Source organism: Leguminivora glycinivorella, chromosome 14 (assembly GCF_023078275.1).
Source record: "Leguminivora glycinivorella isolate SPB_JAAS2020 chromosome 14, LegGlyc_1.1, whole genome shotgun sequence".
NCBI lineage: Eukaryota > Metazoa > Arthropoda > Insecta > Lepidoptera > Tortricidae > Leguminivora > Leguminivora glycinivorella.
In genome coordinates, this window is record NC_062984.1 from 18,641,288 (window position 1) to 18,660,232 (window position 18,945).

The following is an 18,945-nucleotide window of genomic DNA, read 5'->3' on the forward strand; positions in this document are numbered from 1 at the left end:
GTCGTAAGTCATGTCATTATTTACATTTATTAAATATATTATGAATATTTTCCGCGATACAACGGCCGTCATATTAATTATAATGACAGACGTTCCTCATATTCATGAACCAATTAGCGAGCAGACTTGACAAATATAAGTACTCTGTAGGTGACCCAGAGGCGACATTGCTAAATAATCGTCCGTAATTGGTGCATTTTTTACAAATTATACGACATTTCGTTGGTACACTTAAACGGAAAATATACTTAAGAATATATTTATGCTGCCAAAAGTTAATATCGTGCGACAGAATGTTGTAGAAATTTAAAGTCCGGTTTAAACTGCTAATAAGTATTCTTTGGTCGTAAAAAGATCCTTGTATAGGCACTTTTACGGTCATAATAAACTCATAAACGAGACAAAACATATTTGGATATATTATTCAACATTATTATGTATTGAAATGATACCTCAAAAATGTAAATAACTTTAAACATAAAGCAATCTGACTAGTAGTATAAATTGTACCTGAGTGTACCAAAAAGGCATTTAACAAAAATGGTAAGACCGGCCTTATGTAAGCTTGCGAACGATATGGGGCTATCGTACATCTTAAAGTAACATATAAGAATGAACTCTTTATTACATGTACTTCAAATTCTAGCTTCTGTACTAAGTGTTAAAGTCGAATGTTGTAAAAAGCGTGTCATATGCCTTTCTGAAAGTGACGTATATTTAAGATATATTTACGATTCTGTACACTCGATCGATCCTTGTCTTATTAAACCTTATAAGGCATTTATCTCGAGGTGTGAAATCGAGTACGAATAGTCCAATTAGTACAATTTAATGTAAACCAATCGAGCTATAAAATTTCGAAGTACATATAAAACTTTCGAGATACGGTTGCACTAGTTGATCGACTACAATGTGCCCTACATAAAGAGTAGTAAGTTCAAAATTGACGTTTATAGAAGCAAGATAAAGACTGTATCGTTAAGTATGAAGACAACTTTGAGTAGCCGTATTTATTTGCTATTATATTTTTTTCTTATAACAAGCCATGGGCTTAATAAGGCACATAATAAGGTACACATTTTGTCCTAGAAACTCGACGTAAAGCATATGGTTTAGACAGTATTGACTTAATCCTCCCGAGTACCAATTACGATTCCGGACAAATGCTACTAGAAAATTCACAAAGTGCGTAAAAGACGATACGATTGCGAAAAAAAATTGTATGGTGCGAACCTCAACGACACATGATCCACAAAGCAGAATATCTGGACATAGTCTAGCCCCTGTTATTTAAAAAAAATATAGTTCAGGATCTGTGTATGGCGGCCATTTAGGGAATGTGGCATGGTGCTTACTCTAACTCCGACTTTGATGTCGAATTTGACTATCATACATTGTTTATATCGATCTGGTTTAAGCACTGTTCAAACACCATGAATGTCAATTAGACTTTGGCCTATGGCTAATTTTTTTATCTGTTTCTCTCATCCTGCTAGCATCAAAAATTTACGGCAATCCGGAACGTTGCTCAAAATTGCGTTTTTTTTAAATTATATAAATTCGCCGCATTTATTCTACAAGTACCCAATTGGAAAAACCATGAAGAGGACTCTTATAGAATATATTTTGGCAGCATATTAACCTTTGTTTGTTGAAATCGTACAAAGAGTCATTGAAATATTCTCAAATTAAGCCGGATAGGGGTTGTCCGAAATTTATTTGCTAGACCTTAATGAAAGTACCATAAAGTCCCTAAAATAAAAAAAATATCAGACCTTCTTATATCAAATAGTACTTACCAATACCTTAAGATCATACTCTCGGAACATAATAATACAAAATTATGCACATGTCAACATTTAGACGAGGTTTGTTTTGTCCTTATACTTAACGATACAGTCCTTAATATGGAAACTCTCCAAAAGCTGTAATTTATGGTTAATAAATACTTTAGCGTTAATTTTCACTAAAGGTTCTTTCGAGACAAGCAAAACTAATATTTTAGTCTTATTTGCTCGAAAAATATTTTTTCTCTCATATATTCTTGTCTGATTGCAGTGAAGTCACTTTACACTGCAAAGTTGACAAATATAAACATTTGGCGATTGATGACGCATATTTCCATTAAACATGTAACATACTAGGGGGCGTAGCAGAATGGCAATGGCACTGAAACGCTGCAGAAATGTAGTCTGTCTCTGTCGCGCCAATACGCAAGAACGATAGAGATAGATAGCTACGAAAGATATACGTATTATCGTAGCGTTTCGTGAGCGTTTGTGCATTCGGCTCCGCACACTGTGCTTAGGAATATTGACTCAGGATGGACAAAGTCAATAGACAAATGCAAATTTTATGCAGAAACCTCAAGTGTCTTTTTATAGTCTACAAAACTGAGACTATACTTATATGTAAAAAATCTCTTACCGCTCCGGATCCTTTAGGTTTTGAAGCAGCGACGTACGCGAGGTACTGTATGACTTTTTTCGTATTTTCTGTCTTTCCGGCGCCCGATTCTCCTGTGCAGAGGATAGACTGGTCTTCGCGATCTGAAATACAGGAAAAATACATAGAAATATTTAATTCCTTAATATAGTAAAGACCTGGTTGTCGTTTCTAACTAGCGACCTGACTAAAAACTTCACGAACACAAAGGGAAAATTGATGGAAAATCGAAACGAAAGATCACAAATCTGGGTGTATACTCGTATTGCATTACCTTTTACCTTAATTGGTTTTATTAAGGTTTAGTTACACTAAATTGACTGTCTGTCATTGTCTGTCATGTTCGTGAAATTGTGCCTGAGAAGTTCAATAGTTCTTCGGCGATTGATGTTAATCAGTCCGTCAATGGTGGCTGGTGCAACAGGCCCTTAGCGGGTCTATTCTATCAATAATACATTATGGGTTGAAAGGCTTAGTCACGAAGTTTTCGTTTCCATTATTTAAAACACCGACTACAATGAACTTAAATAAAATAGGAAGCTTAGACAAACTGGCTTCCTATTCTTTTTGTCAGCAAGCTTGTCATTTAATGCCATGTTTTATAGTATCGATCATATCAAATGAAGTGAGATGATTGACGTGAGAAAGATCTTAAACATAGTTTACTTTAACTCCGTAAAAGACGCGTATCTAGATGTCACCGGGTCATCTTTTAACGACACCTAATTAACGTCACATTGTTGTTTAATTAGAAGATTATAGTATACTAATGGTTTATAATAGAGCAATTATTTAACGCCACATCAAAGTACCTGCAAAAGAAGACATGCAGGGTTGCAGACTTTAAAAAAACATTAGACGCTAAAAGACGGTAACCGAGAGGGGGTGAACGGCACTTTCAGCAAGGAGCAGGAGTGGCCATACTATACGATAGTACTCTTTATTATACTGTGCTCTAGGCGACTGCTACCTCAAAGTTGCTATCCAAATAAAAATTCGGCTATAAACCTATTATGTTAAGTCATATGTAGGCCCTCTTTAAGATTTCCACCGTCGTCAAAGTCTTCAAGAGTATATGTCAAGATCCTGATATGATATCTATTGTCTTTGTCCAACAGGCAAGTCGTGAGTCAACGCATCACACTCATAACAACCTAAACAATACATTTGCATACGGAACCGCAGCGTATCTTCGCCTTTGTTTACTATCATTATGATATATCGCGGGCGTTGCTCGTGTCACTTCAAATGAGTGACTGATGACGGGGATTAGAGTCAGGTCACCTGGCGCCCAAAAACACAGGATGAAAAGGATTATATCACGAACTATCTTAACTCCTTGCACTTATCATTTCACTTTGTTGTAATAACCTTTAAGTAACAGTACGCTGGTCACCTGAGTGTTCTCAGTTCATATGACATAGTAGAATATACATATAGACTGTTGAACTATAAACGAGGCTTTTACTACAGCATGGATCCTCAGTGGTTTGATCCGTCAAAGCTTATGCCCGCCAAAAACTTGGCTGTTATAGTTAAAACGTTGCTTAGATTGTAATAACCATTCAGTTTATTGTCTTCAACTTCACCTCGCCGTCTTTGTCAACTGGACGGCAACCTTATGAATCGATCTAAACAATGGGTTGGCACGGAACCGGCGCATCCTCACCTTTGTAGTAAACATCATTACGAAACGCAAACACCGTGGGCGTTTCCTGTCGGACCTAGACCATTCTTTCTTACACACGAGAGCGTTTCATTCAGACGAACCAGTGTAGCAGCTGCCTCAATGTCTACATAGCTGTACTAAATCTAGAGGTCTTATATGCTGGATAGCTACCGGCAAAAACTCTGTATATTTAGCGATGGGAATGGAAATAGTACTTAGCGAGTGACGCGATCGAATGTCGTAGGTTCAAAGGGTTAAATTCGCTGGAAGAATGTGAAAGGGATATCGGTGAAGTGAGTGATAGTTACGGTTATCAATAAATTTTGAATAGCCTATAAGTAAACAAAAATATTTCTCGAAACATATTTTAGTTCCTTTTCTACTAGGTGCCTTAGCCAGCGTAATAATATTAGTGTTTGACCCACACAAAAGGATAGGTAATTTTAGATTTTGAGCTCGAACTGTTTCCACATTTCTTAGTGACAAGTTTCTAAACATTTGTAAAAGCTATAATGATGCCCAGTCAATTTCGGTCGAGGTCTAAAAACTCATGTCACAACACCTGTTATAAATCTCTAAAAAGAAGCCAAAACAGGCTCAGCACTACGAAGCCGGAGATAAGGGCGACGGAACCATTTGTCTAATTGTTCACTAATGGGCGCGATACGGCGCGTACGGTGTGACATCTCGCTGTGGCTAGTTCGTGATTCGGGAGGAATGCGCTAAATGTCTGAGCGGTATTTGAACGTACATAGTCAGTGCTGAACAATGTTGAACATGTCTCGTAAAACTGAAGCGGCTTCTTGTCGGCGAAACCCATTTGGTGTGATTTACAAGGAGCCATGAATATGTACAAACATATAATATGTAGGTAAGCTATATTTGCGGTGGCGCGGTGGAGGTCAATAGTAACTGAAGACATTGATTAGAACATCCCAAATACATATAATCTAGTGAACACAAAGGTACAACTTTAAGCACGGCGATGTATTACAACTGCAAACGATAACTGCAGATGGTAAACTTGCGTCATAACGCTGTGATATAATTTCAAAACTGACTGCTGAACGATAGCGCCATATACAGTCGGTTCCAAGTGAGGAAGGCAACACTGATCAGCGCTCGAACGCTGCGCCACATAACTGACTTCGAACTCCGAATACTATTTCTACCTGCAGTCTGCAATGAGGTTGAGAATAAGCTACAGGTCGGCTTCGATGCGATGAAAGTCGACATGGAAGAGAATGATCTCACACCAGAGGCTGCCGAAGACCGAGCAAAGTGGACAAGATGGTGTCGGAAAGCGGACCCTCGCACAAGTTGAAGATGAACAAGTCACAACATGCCGCTGAATTCAAACTGAGTTTAAGTGGAGGAAAACTGACCTTGTAACATAGAGCGGTATGCTGTGTCGGTGATGGCGAACACGTGTGGCGGTACCTCGTGCCTCTTTATGCCTTTGTACCTCTCCATGATCTTCTCCGTGTAGATGGGCAGCTTCTTGTACGGGTTGACCACCACGCAGAAGAGGCCGGAGTATGTCTGCGGAAGAAATTTTTAGGTTAGATTTTTTTAAATCTTTATCGATTATGAATACATTGTCAATCAATACTTGAGTTCACTTAAACTTTGCAAGTTTTGCAACGTTTAACATCACGGAACAAAATTGTGATCATAACATTTTTTTCAACCTTAAGGACCAACTTGCACTAATTTCGTGCGAAGACCATACAGCTTTTGGTAAATCTAAGATTTAGGGGTGATAAAGAGGTATGGAAGAGAAGGACATGCTGCGCCGACCCCAAATGACTGGGATAACGGCAGGCGAATGATGATGTCTTGTATATGTGGAGCAAACGCGAACTCTAAATAATTTAATAAGAATCCTTCTACCATGAAATGTTAGCGACACGACCTCTGTCGTCAATTTGTACCTCGGTTAGGTAGGATGATGTTGTTAATTAATAACTAGCGAAGTATTGCAGCACGTTTCACTACCCTTAAGCACTACGAGATATATCGGATGGGCGACAAAATAAATTGTACACCACAATGACTTATTTTGCACATTCATTTGTATAAGGCGAGATGAGCTTTCATTGCTAGTTTAACTGCCGAAAATTTAACAATCTCCTTAAAATAAAAAATTCATAAGTAACTATCGCGGTAACCGAAGACAATATAATCTTCTTGAAATACAGGTTGCTTGTGCTAATTTTAGGTGAACAACCGCATTACGGCATTTTCGTAGTACTCAAACGTATTGTATAAGAATTATAAGTACAAATAGTTTATCTTAATCAGTGAGGTGTCAGTAATATACATACAGCCTTGGTCCAGGCCAATGAGCAACAATAAATCAAATCAGCGAGCCAAATGATCGAATGATCTCAGCTATGTTACATGGTTCTAGATCCGGATCTGACAAGAGGTGAAACAGATACACAGTACCTATGTATGTATATTTGATGCTAACTGTACCTAGTATATTTGCATGTTTACTATGCAGTACCTACTAATACTCTCATTTGTCAATCTACAGCGCAATAAAAAATAAACCTTGTACAGATCAGCTGAGCACGTGATATAAAAAAGATTCTAAGTAGTTGAACTAAATAGGCTTTAGACAGACCTGCTCGTTTCTGATTTAAATTCTTATTTGAGCTTTCTACCACTGCAGGTTTATTTTAATTAGGTTTTTGCCGATTGACGAAGAAGGTTTTAGATTTAACATTGCTAACACACATGCATCAGTCAAAAACGACTTCTAACCGTAATCAAATCAATTTGTCTCCAGCATTCCAATCAATTAGAAAATAATTAAAAAAACATTGTTTTATTCATCCAGACGCCTTCAAAGGTTCTTCTTAAAAATACACCTTATCCCACATAGCAATTGAGTAAATTTTGAAATGTTCACAATTTAAAGTCCCAATGTTTGTAAGACCGCGCTCGCTGGTTCAAAATCAGTTTAATAAAATGTAGTGCAAGGGGTTTCAGTTGTATTTAGAACGTATTGAGTTTATTGGTGTTTCATCACCACAATCATGTGACAAAATAAATGAAGCGCGAATGGCCATCACACGTTGACAGTTGAACTTGAATTAAGATCATCTTGAGTTTTCTGGAAATGTAGAAGATGCGTTGAAAATATTTAAAGGATTCTCACCAAATTAATTCAATTTAGTTTAAGCTTTTTAGATTAAGCAACAGTTACAGGTATAAAAAACTAAACCCAGTAAAGTTGTAAAATGTCTGAGGAACATGAAACCCTGCTTGAATAAAAAAGATTACAATTGAAATTTAGTTAACGATACTAAATATCGGAACAAACTTCTCTCTATATATTTATGTAAGTATAGTAACACGGCGAAGAGTAGTAACTTGTATTCCCAACACTTGGGGAAAAAACGGCATTGCATCGATACCACGTACCAACGAAGACGAAAGTGACTTCCCCATCCGCCTGCAAGAAGTGATTCACACAGAGCCGCGAGATTCCGTAGTGTTAGGTAATAGTGTTTTCTAGAGGTAATTGGGTTGATGTCATTACAGAATATGTCATGGGAATGTGAGCTTCCGATGTGATCGGAAGTTATTAGGGAGGTTGCAAATGCAGACTAACAACTGGCTACCTACAGCTTTTTCATTGGGACGGCATAAACTCACGGCTGTATTCCCGAAAGAGATATGCATATTAAACCGAGGGCCAGGAGAAAATATGGGTGATCATCGCTTCCCATGCGATACATCGTAGAATGTTAACGGCCATGAATAATGAACCTTCGTGATGGTCAGCTGCCATTTCGTCGGTGTGTTGAGGAATGGCAGCCACGAAAACACGTGGAGGCTATTAGTTATGAAAACCTGTTCGTGGCTCGGAGTCTATATGATGACTCAAGGATCAGTGCCACTGTTAGCATAAAAGGGGTTAATAGAAAACGAAATCGTCATATTGCAGTGACAGGTTGTTAGCCCAGCACCACAGTTGAATCCATATCCCATAGTCGACTTCTACGGCACCCACGAGAGGAAAGTGACCACACGGGCACAAGTCATATTGGTATGTTGTAAAAGATGACTATTTTCACCTTACCACGAATTCGGGTCCCTATTTGGAGCACTTATTCTAAGAATTCATACGTCTTCAGCGGTTTCGTCGTTGGGTATTTCCTTAGCTATTGTCTCATTGTTAACGGTTTTAAAATTATTGACTCGATTGTATTATGGCACGGAATAATAATGGTCTCCTCGGGGGTCAAGTTATCGTCAAAGACCTCATATTTTAAGACTAGCGAGTCTAGCGACCCACCCCGGCTTAGCGCGGGGAGTACTGGCTTTTTTGTAGACCAATGGAACAGCAACAATTTCACCATAGATTGCGCTGTTATATCTCACCCGGTTTGGGCAGCGTTTTCGAGCTCTTATATACAACTATCTTCAAGAATCACTCTATTCATAACTTTTATAAGTGAAAATCGCATGAATCCTTTCAGTTTTCACACAGACAGGTACAGCGGGGGAGTTTTGTAAGGTTTAGTGATATGTAAAGACAGTATTGGGCCAAGAACGCAGTTGGAATAAAGTAATGCGCATACAGGTCAAGCAAGGAGCGTCGCCGACTATAAAGTATGAGCAAACAACCAATTAGATAGAGAATTATTGCTTTGAACTAATTGCTGTGATCGTAAAACTATTATCGGGACAAATCAATTTGTTGTAGTAGTTTATGAAGGACGGGTAATTTAGGCCATATGGCTAAAGTTTTAAGGTTACATTGTATTTAGTGAAATAACAAGAAGAGCAGACAAATAAAATTTACCTTTTTTGGAATCAAAGCATGCATGAAGAAGACAAAAAGAAGATCAAATTGCATTTTATTGAGCTGTGCTTGTGTGCTTTTCTAAGCTTTTTTTAACGGTTCAGATGGGCAAAACAAATGGGAACATATCTGTTTTGCCCATCTGAACCGTTAGTCAGAGCCATTTTAATTTAGTCAAAAAAGCTTAGAAAATAATACTAGCACAGCTCAATAAAAAGCATATCTTTATAAGTCATAAGACCATAAATCAATGCCTTTATTATTATCACTTGTAAGTTAAATCTCTCGTGAAACACCCTTACATCATTTATACCTTTCTGAAACTACCAAAGAACCGGATCTTTTATCCTGCTCCCATCCCGTGATAACCGTGACCATAATACGCGTTCTGTATAATTATTAGTGTATCGTAAGATACCCGTTATCTCGGTCGGCGACTACAAAGCGCGTCTGTTTGATAACATTATCGGGGGCAATTGCTCCGAATCAATTTGCGATCTGACCCGGCGTTTAGAGGACGACGGGTAAACACGCTTATTGTTTAGCTATTCGCACAAGGATTTTAATCCCTTTATAAAGTCGCATTGATCGAAAATATTATTTTTTTAAGTAGCCCATGCATATTGTACACCACTGGTGGGCAAAGACCTCTTCTGTTCTCCGCTACTCCTCGTCACGGCTTTGTGCATGCTCCTGACAGTCGTCACAAAATGAGTCCAGGTCTTTCCGCCTACCTTGGCCTCGGGTAATCTGTGGTAATCGACCGAATGGGTAGGCCCACCCATTGGTCGCTATTTTGGTTTGGCCTAGCTCTCCAGATGCAACCAACATTTCTAAAAGATAATGATTTAGAAGAAAAGCGATTCCTTAAAAGGAAAGAATTCTCACATCGAATAGTTGACCCAAATAGCATAGATATCTTCAAAACCGGAAAGCTCGATTATGTAAATATGGACAATAAAACTGAGGATAACAAAGAAACAAGCCACATTTCTATGTAAAACGTTTAATTTGTCGAAGGCTACGCCTACAGATAAAGTGTAGGCAATAGAGCGTAACAAATTTACACAAAAGGCTGCGCTAGATGAATATTCGAATAAATTAGGACACAATTAAGTTAATGGTGAACCTAATTAAAGAGGTAGGAACATTTAAATAGTGGCTTGATAATGATGCCGTTTCTTAACTTGACTTGAGTATAGATCTATAGAAATAAATTACTTGCAATATAAAATTTCGCAGATCTTAAGCGGCAACATTGTTTTCTTGACTAATGTTGCCGGCTTAAGACTACAAAATAGATCTCAGATTGCCTTTCAATACGATTGAGCAAGTGTCAAAGCCTATGAACACTAAACTTCCCAAACCATATGTCGCAGCAATCAGTGTCGCAATAGCCAAGCACAAAAACTGCAGCGGCACGGTTTCCACGAGGCGGACTCCTTATTCGGCATGTCCTTAGTAGGGCTCTCCTAATAAACGGATTGAATGCTATACAACTATGCTGTAAATAGTGGCATTTAGCCGTGATTTGGCTTGCTGCTTAAATACCGTGTGGTAAGCTCACGATCACCTTTATCCAATTTTTTTTTTACGACGCGACTACTTATCGTACATCGATACGTTTTTAATTTCAACGTCTTCGTACATAGGGCATTTCGTGCATATCATGCGTTCTAACCAGCACACTCTCCAAAGGAACATTACGCTCGGCAAAGTCGAAGGCCGACGCTCCAGGGGTGGAATACCGATAAGGTGGGCTGACACCGTGAAGAAAACTTTTGTTTCCATCACAGAATATATAATAGTACAAGTACAGAAGGCTCACTCCTTTGATGTTTACAAAACGCCGCCATTCTAAATTCTTACCAACATTAACAAACGGACCGCACGCGTGCAGACGACATTGAATTCTATTGCGCCGCTCGAAGGTCGTCGCCAGTGAATGGGCCGCGAACTCGCGGCCGCCGGCATGTACTTGTAGCGCGGTGAAAGGATCGCGGAGTGAGCCGCCCCTGGTTTCCATGCAGATGAGTGGATATGGCCATAGACCGCGTCAAGTGGAAAGAAATCACTGTCGGTCACGATCCTCAGCCATGATCCCTCATGACTGAGAAGAAATAGATATAGGAAAATTAGAATATAAAATTGCATTCACTGCTATTGGCTATGTGGGAAGTACTAAATTGTGTGTTATCATTTTCATACCTTCTAGTTTTGATTAATGATTGTCAACTGCGATACAACAGAAACGACTCAAAATGAACTTAAATACTTAAATTACTTTTGCTCAAAATTCGTTTGTCCCTTGAGGTACTGTTGCAAGAAAATGAAACCGCTCAAGGAAATTGTTGTTCGTCAGGAACAGTATGATCTCGACCGTTTGACCTTCCAACATCAGTTTTAGGTACCCATTGGCTTCGGTCAAACTCGAGAGTTAAAAAACGAATGGCCCAGCCATCATCAGTACACGGACTGTTATGTGGTGACGCGCGCGCACAAAGAAAAGGTAATGTAGGATGACTCACGAGTCCACCATCCAAACGTTTGGCAAAATGGCCGCTAAACTTTACGAGCGTTTTTTATGGACTTGAATCGCGAAATTATGGACATAGTTGCAAAGATTTTATGGTGCTCATTATGAGACCAAATCTGGTGTTGGCAAATGTTGGTTAATAAAATAGCAGTGATTGTTGCGAATATTAGGCACTCGAAAGAACATTTTCTAGAAACGTGCGTTCATGAATAATCATGTCACCAAAATTTGAGCTTGAAATAGATAATTACCTACCCGTTTGCAATGCAATGAAATTGATAAATAAACGTAGGTATAAGCTATAATACTCTAATAAGGTATAAGCTATAATATTCTTAGGAAAACAGAAGGAGAACAATTAAAGGTTTTGAAAAGAGGATGAAGATGAGCACAAGCAATTTGTTCAAGTAGTTAGAGATAAAATAACCAAACGCGATAAAATAACAACCATACAACAACCAGAGGAATTCAAGCAAAACTATGAAATCATTACTTTGCCTAATGTGAGTAAGCATTAAGAGGGGGTCGTACGAAATCCTCGAAAAGAGCATTCGGCGTTTAACAAATGCTGCTCACATTTCTCAATAAAATGAAATAAAATAAATGTAGTTATTATCTTAAAGAGTGTATCTACAACGTTTGACTATTCAGAATCTCTAATTATTAAGGGTATAATAAATAAACCCACGCAAAGTTGACCCAAAATGAGAAAAACGTATGTCGCCGTTTAGTAAACTTTGTTAAAAAAATTCAATACTTTAGTTATAACATTAAGTGATTCTAAAAGCCAGATAAATGGACTAGAAGTTTTGAGGTTTTTTATATTTTTCCTCTCAAAGGCAACACAGAAATTTTACCTTAAATTTAAACTATCGTAAAATTTCCATACATTCGCCATTGCTGTCAGAATTCTCCTTTCGATTAGACGCCGTGAGCGGCTCATCGGAGGCAGACGTGTCGCCGGTCGCTCCGTGTTGACAATTAAATTTGACAAATATTTTGACAGAAAATAGTGTACGTACACGAAAAACCATACCAGTGTAAAACTGTGCTCAAAATAGATAGGGTAAATCAAATATGTCAGGTGGAGATCCAATCTCATTTAAAGTTTAAAGGTGCATGGCTTGTGCATAAAAAATAAATAAAAATATATCACATTATTAAAGAAAATAACGAACACAACCGAATGAGTATAAATTATTTCATTCTAGTTCGGTTAAATTGAAAAAAGTTTCATGTTTTCTTTTACTCATTGGAATACATTTTCATTACGCTGGTATTAACAGTACGTCATTTTAAAAATATATATGACAACACCTACGTCAAATTTTGTCAACCAAACTTCACAGGTTGTATGTAAACAATTACAATTTAATTTATCCATGCATATTTAGATACTTATTAATCGATTCTTACTTAGAATAGAAAAAAAGGGAATGCGAGCGGGTATAGGTATAGTGCTTCTGGTTCAAATTTAATTGTATATATAAAACAATGTCTCAATTTCATTAAAGATTTACTCTGTGCATACCGCGAACACGTAACCGTAAGTTGAAAACAATAATAATTATAAAGTACCTAAATACATCGTTGTTTAGAAAGCGCTTGTTTTGAATGGCACTTCTCCACTCAACTAGATACTCATGGAATACCAGCTGGTGACCAGCATAAAATGACTATGAACGGCCGTGCAAAAATATCTGATTTTCTATAGGGGGCCATAAGTATATGACGACATGTTCCCGGCAAAAATTGGTGATGCTCCGTGACCGTCAAAAACATCGTCTCTCTTTCTAGCGTCTCGCGAGCGTAGCGTCGGGCCAACTGTATGGAAAAAGCCGCCGCGTCAGCCCGGCTTAGTCATACAGTTGGCCCGACGCTACGATCGCAAGACGGTAGATATGAGAGGGTCCTTATCCGGATAAATATCTGATCGGGTCGCTTAAAAATTTTTGATTTGATTCCTTATAAAAACCAAAATTACACTCTCATCCGCATAAATATCTAACCATTGTTAAAGCAAATATATATCTTACGGGCTAGAAATCATTAATATGTAATTAATTTGCAATAACAAACCCTACTTAGTAAAGTTGCCTTACAGCCGTAAGTTGTATGAGGTGATTTGACAGTTCATGAAAACGGTGTAGACTTATTGTCATTGGATATGTCTGTCTCATCTGTTTTTAAATTATGACAAGTAAACTTATTAGTCATACTTGTTATGGAGAATTTTTGGCCAAAAGCTGCACTTTTGGATGGAAGCAAGCCGCTTTGCATGGTGATAGTAGACATCATAGTATACGATTTTTTCCGAGGATATCGAAATTTCATCCCTTAGGAAACCGAGCGTAGTGAGGTGTTTTATGAAAATAAAAAAAATCTATCTTTTTATTGTATCGTCCGATTTTGACAAAACGTATCTCAAATGAAAGATATTGCTTTATATAATTAAAAAAAAAATGAAACAAAAATTATTTTAAAAAAAGTAAGAAAAAAATTAAAAAAAGTAAATTTACGTCTCGCACTGAATAACTTCAAATGCAAGAAGATGGCAAGACGTGCAGTTGCTATAGCCAGATCAACAGCACAGGACAAATTGTATGACTCTCTAGATGGTCCTAAAGGCGAAAAGCAGTTGTATCGTCTTGCCAAAGCGAGAGAAAGAATTTCCCGGGATATATCACATATAAAGTGCGTGAAAGATGATGCAGGAAAGGTGCTGACGAATGACGAAGTCATAAAAGAACGTTGGAAAGGCTACTTTGAAAGGTTAATGAATGAGGAAAATGAGTGGAGTAGACATGTACTGGATCACAAACCGATAAATATGGGTACAGTGAGAGAGATATGTATGGATGAGGTAAGAATGGCTGTGAGAAGTATGAAAAATGGAAAATCGGTAGGTCCAGATGATATACCTGGAGAAGTATGGAAGTTGTTGAGTGAGGATGGATGTAAGTGGCTGACTTTGTTCTTCAATAAGTTGTTGCATGAAGAAACTATCCCCGATGAATGGTGCGACAGTTTACTGGTGCCCATTTTCAAAAACAAAGGGGATGTACAAGACTGCAACAACTATAGAGGAATAAAGCTAATGTCACATACAATGAAAATATGGGAAAAGGTGATAGAGAGACGCCTGAGAGAAGAGAGTGAAATAACACAAAACCAATTCGGGTTTATGCCGGGAAGAGGTACAGCAGACGCCATTTTTGCACTTCGCCAATTGTGCGAAAAATACAGGCGCGCAAAAAGGAACCTGCATATGGTGTTTGTTGATCTCGAAAAGGCATACGACCGCGTACCCCGAGAGGTTTTGTGGTGGGCTCTGAAAGAGAAATGCATGCCTGGGAAGTATGTAGAGCTAATACGGTCAATGTACAGTCGATGTTGTACACGCGTCCGGTCAGCTGCCGGCACCACCGACAGGTTCAGTGTCGCGGTGGGCTTGCACCAGGGATCGGCTCTAAGTCCTTACCTCTTTCTCCTTATTATGGACGCTTTGTCGTCGGACATACAGGAGGAGGTACCCTGGTGTATGCTTTTCGCTGATGACATTGTGCTTGTTGGTGAAGACGGGCTCGAGGTACAGAGCAGACTCGAGAAGTGGCGACAAAAACTAGAGAATGTTGGCCTGAAGATCAGTAGATCAAAAACAGAACATATGTTTTGTGATTTCGGCGGTCTCTCTGGTTTTGCTGCCATAGAACTCGATGGTATTTTATTGCCAGTCTGCTCCGACTTTAAGTACCTTGGTTCGCTCGTACAGTGTGATGGCGATATCGACCGCGATGTGAAAAACCGTATTAGCACGGGGTGGATGAAATGGCGACAGGTCACGGGAACCATTTGTGACGCCCGGATGCCTCTTCGACTGAAGGGCAAAATTTATAAATCAGTCATCAGACCTGTCGTCATGTATGGATCAGAGTGTTGGGCCCTAAAGGTGACGGATGAAAAGAGATTGCACGTGGCAGAGATGAGAATGTTAAGATGGATGTGTGGCGTGACAAGAATGGATAAGATAAAGAATGAGTATATCAGAGGAAGCCTGAAAGTAGCACCGATTGTTGAAAAAGTAAGAGCGAATCGACTAGCATGGTATGGACATGTAATGCGGAGAGATGAAAGGCATGTGACGAGAAAGGTATTACGAATGAATGTGGAAGGTGGTGGAAGTAACGGGAGGGGAAAACCGAAGAAGAGGTGGATGGACTGTGTGAGACATGATATGGAACTAAAACAAGTTAATGATGAGATGACGAGTGACAGAGATGTATGGAAGAGAAAGACATGCTGCGCCGACCCCAAGTGACTGGGATAAGGGCAAGAGAATGATGACTGAATAACTTCAAATAATGACAGACAAATTTTGTACAATGTCGATATATGAGTTTTTTTAAATGAAAGACAGATAAATTCATAGTTTAAAACTAAAGACCACATCGAAATCGGATTAGCATTTCTTAAGATACAAGTTGCCAAAGTTGGGAAAATTTGCTTTATATGGTCACTTTGAAATTCCTTTGCCAGAAAGTCAGAAATAATATATATTTCTTACACAGAAAAGTACATAGTGATAGTAGAACTCAAAATAATGTAAAAAATTCCGAGGATATCATAATTTCATCCCTTAGGACGACGAGCGTAGCGAGGTCTGTTACGAAAACCGAAAAAAAAAATCTAATTTTTTTGTGCGTCGTCCGCTTTTGACAAAACATATTTCAGTTGAAAGGTATTGACTCATGTAACTTAAAAAAAAATATTGAAAAAAATTGGGAAAAAATGTAAAAGTTTAAAAAAAAAACTTAGATTTTCGTATCACACTGAATAACTGCAAAAAACGGTAGACACGATGTATAATATCGATATATGAATTTTTTAAATTAAAGACAAATAGATTCATGATTATAAACTAAAAACCGAATCGAAATGTCTATTACCAATGCATACTTATAACTGTAAGAAAAATATAATGTTTCTGACTTTCTAGCTAAGGAATTTATAAGCGACCATATAAACAAACTAAGCCAACTTTGACAACTCGTATCTTAAAAACTACTGATCCGATTTCAATTCGGTTTTTAGTTTATAATCATGAATCTATTTGTCTTTAATTTAAAAAATTCATATATCGAGATTATACATCGTGTCTACCGTTTTTTGCAGTTATTCAGTGTGATACGAAAATTGAAGTTTTTTTTAAAAAAATCTTACATTTTTTTTCCAATTTTTTTTTCAATATTTTTTTTAAGTTACATAAAGCAATACCTTTCAATTGAAATATGTTTTCTCAAAATTGGACGACGTACAAAAAAACTAGATTTTTTTTTTCGGTTTTCGTAACAGACCTCGCTACGCTCGTCGTCCTAAGGGATGAAATTATGATATCCTCGGAATTTTTTATTTTATTTTGAGTTCTGCTGTCACTATGTACTTTTCTGTGTAAGAAAAATATATTATTTCTGACTTTCTGGCAAAGGAATTTCAAAGTGGCCATATAAAGCAAATTTTCCCAACTTTGGCAACTTGTATCTTAAAAAATGCTAATCCGATTTCGATGCGGTTTTTAGTTTTCAACTACGAATTTATCTGTCTTTGATTAAAAAAAACTCATATTTCGACATTGTACATTTCGTCTGTCATTCTTTGAAGTTATTCAGTGCGAGACGTAAATTTACTTTTTTTATTTTTTTTCTTACTTTTTTATAATTTTTTTTAATTACATAAAGCTATACCTTTCATTTGAGATACGTTTTGTCAAAATCGGACGATACAATAAAAAGATAGAATTTTTTTCATTTTCATAAAACACCTCGCTACGCTCGGCTTCCTAAGGAATGAAATTTCGATATCCTCGGAAAATATCGTTTACTAAGACGTCTACTATCACCATGCAAAGCGGCTTGCTTCCATCTAAAAGTGCAGCTTTTTTTTTCATAACTAGTATGACTATATTGCAAATCTAGTATCAGAAGCCTTTATACAAGTTTTTATTCAACGTGCCTTGTTAGTAGGTATGTTATTTTGAGTCAAAACGTAGAAGCTAAATTTGACCCACTTTCCGGTTTCCGATTGAGCTGAAATTTTGCACACATATGTAAATCAAGTGACAATGCAATATTATGGTATCATGGAGCTAATCTGATGATGGAGCAGAAAGGTGATCATAGGAACTCTGTTATGAAACGTCGTATCCCCATTGAGTCAGGGTTTTTTAGACATGTCTCGGAGAGCAATAGATGATTGTTGAATGAAAGGTAAAGTCGGCGATAATAGCTTGTGCCAAAAATGAAATTTTTGCAAAAAAAAACTTATTATAAATTGGGAGGTGTAATTTTTTATTATCTCTTAAATAGCATTAAGAAGAAAAACCGATCAAGAGCGCGTCAGTGTAGGGTTCCGTAGTTTCCGACATTTTACATAATGACAATTTAATAAATACCGTATTTTGGGGTGAAAAGGGTTCCGGGGGTATATAATGTTATTATATTTCTAATATATAATGTTATTATATTTCTAATGTATATAATGTTACATATTCCTTCTATTTTCCGCAATCAAAGTAGGAAAATAATATATTTACAGTTTCATGTCTGTCAAAGTTGACGTTCAAATTTATTGGATTTTTACTTATTTTAATCGTTCATTATCCTTTTGAATGTGTATACACTTCTAAAGTTTATGTATAACAGAAAATCATAAGACATATTTTCATTTTTGTAATGGTTTTCATGAAGAAAGCGATGCAACTGTGTTGGGAGAATTTTTACGGGATGAATAAATATCCGCGGCCTGAGGGGTGAATGGGATCAGGAATGGGGGGAATCGGGTCGCAAAGGGGGTGAATAGGTTTACGAAGGGGGGGATTAGGGTCGGATAAAGATGGGTAGGGGTGAGTAAATACTGAGTATTTACCCGTAATTTACTCAAAGCACCGAGTAAATACTCGTATTTACTCATTTGGGTGAGTAGAAACTGTTACCTAAAAATAATGTATAAAATGAGATTTAAGTACTTAGTCGTGTTTATTTTAACTGTGTGGACATGTTTAAATGAGATTTATATTATTAGAAGCTTATAGGAGTCTTAATTTGTCGAAAAAGAGGTAATCATTGTGAGAAAAAAATAGTTATAATGTTCAGTTAGCAGTTTTGTTTTAAAAAAGCAGGTATTTACAGTAAAAGTATGAGACTTAAATTAAATTGATGTTCTAGATAACGGCATGACGTTTGGAAGTGATTGTTAATGTGGCACTTACGACCTTTTATTAAGGGTTTTATAAAGAAAACTCAAAAATGGCTCAGCTGATGACGTTTAAAGTACTAGTTTTGTGTTTTGTATTATATGGGCAATAATTTGACGGTTTCTGGATATTTTTCCAATGACGAATTCGAAAGTTATAAAGGTATAAACATTATTTCGGCCTTAATTATCGTTTTATTCTAAAACTGTTCATATTATTAAAAA

At 37.3% G+C, this 18,945-nt stretch overlaps 1 protein-coding gene across 2 annotated transcripts in view; it reads right to left on the reverse strand.

The window, feature by feature from the left end:
- The window catches only part of LOC125233313 (myosin heavy chain, non-muscle), a 166,147-nt gene that overhangs the window by 34,895 nt on the left and 112,307 nt on the right, over nt 1-18,945 (reverse strand). For both annotated transcript variants that reach the window (XM_048139282.1, XM_048139281.1), the window contains exons 2-3: nt 5,500-5,656; nt 2,428-2,549 (exon numbers count right to left, since the gene is read on the reverse strand). In XM_048139282.1, coding sequence (XP_047995239.1) covers nt 2,428-2,549; nt 5,500-5,656 — 279 coding nt within the window. The remainder of the gene's footprint in view (nt 1-2,427; nt 2,550-5,499; nt 5,657-18,945) is intronic.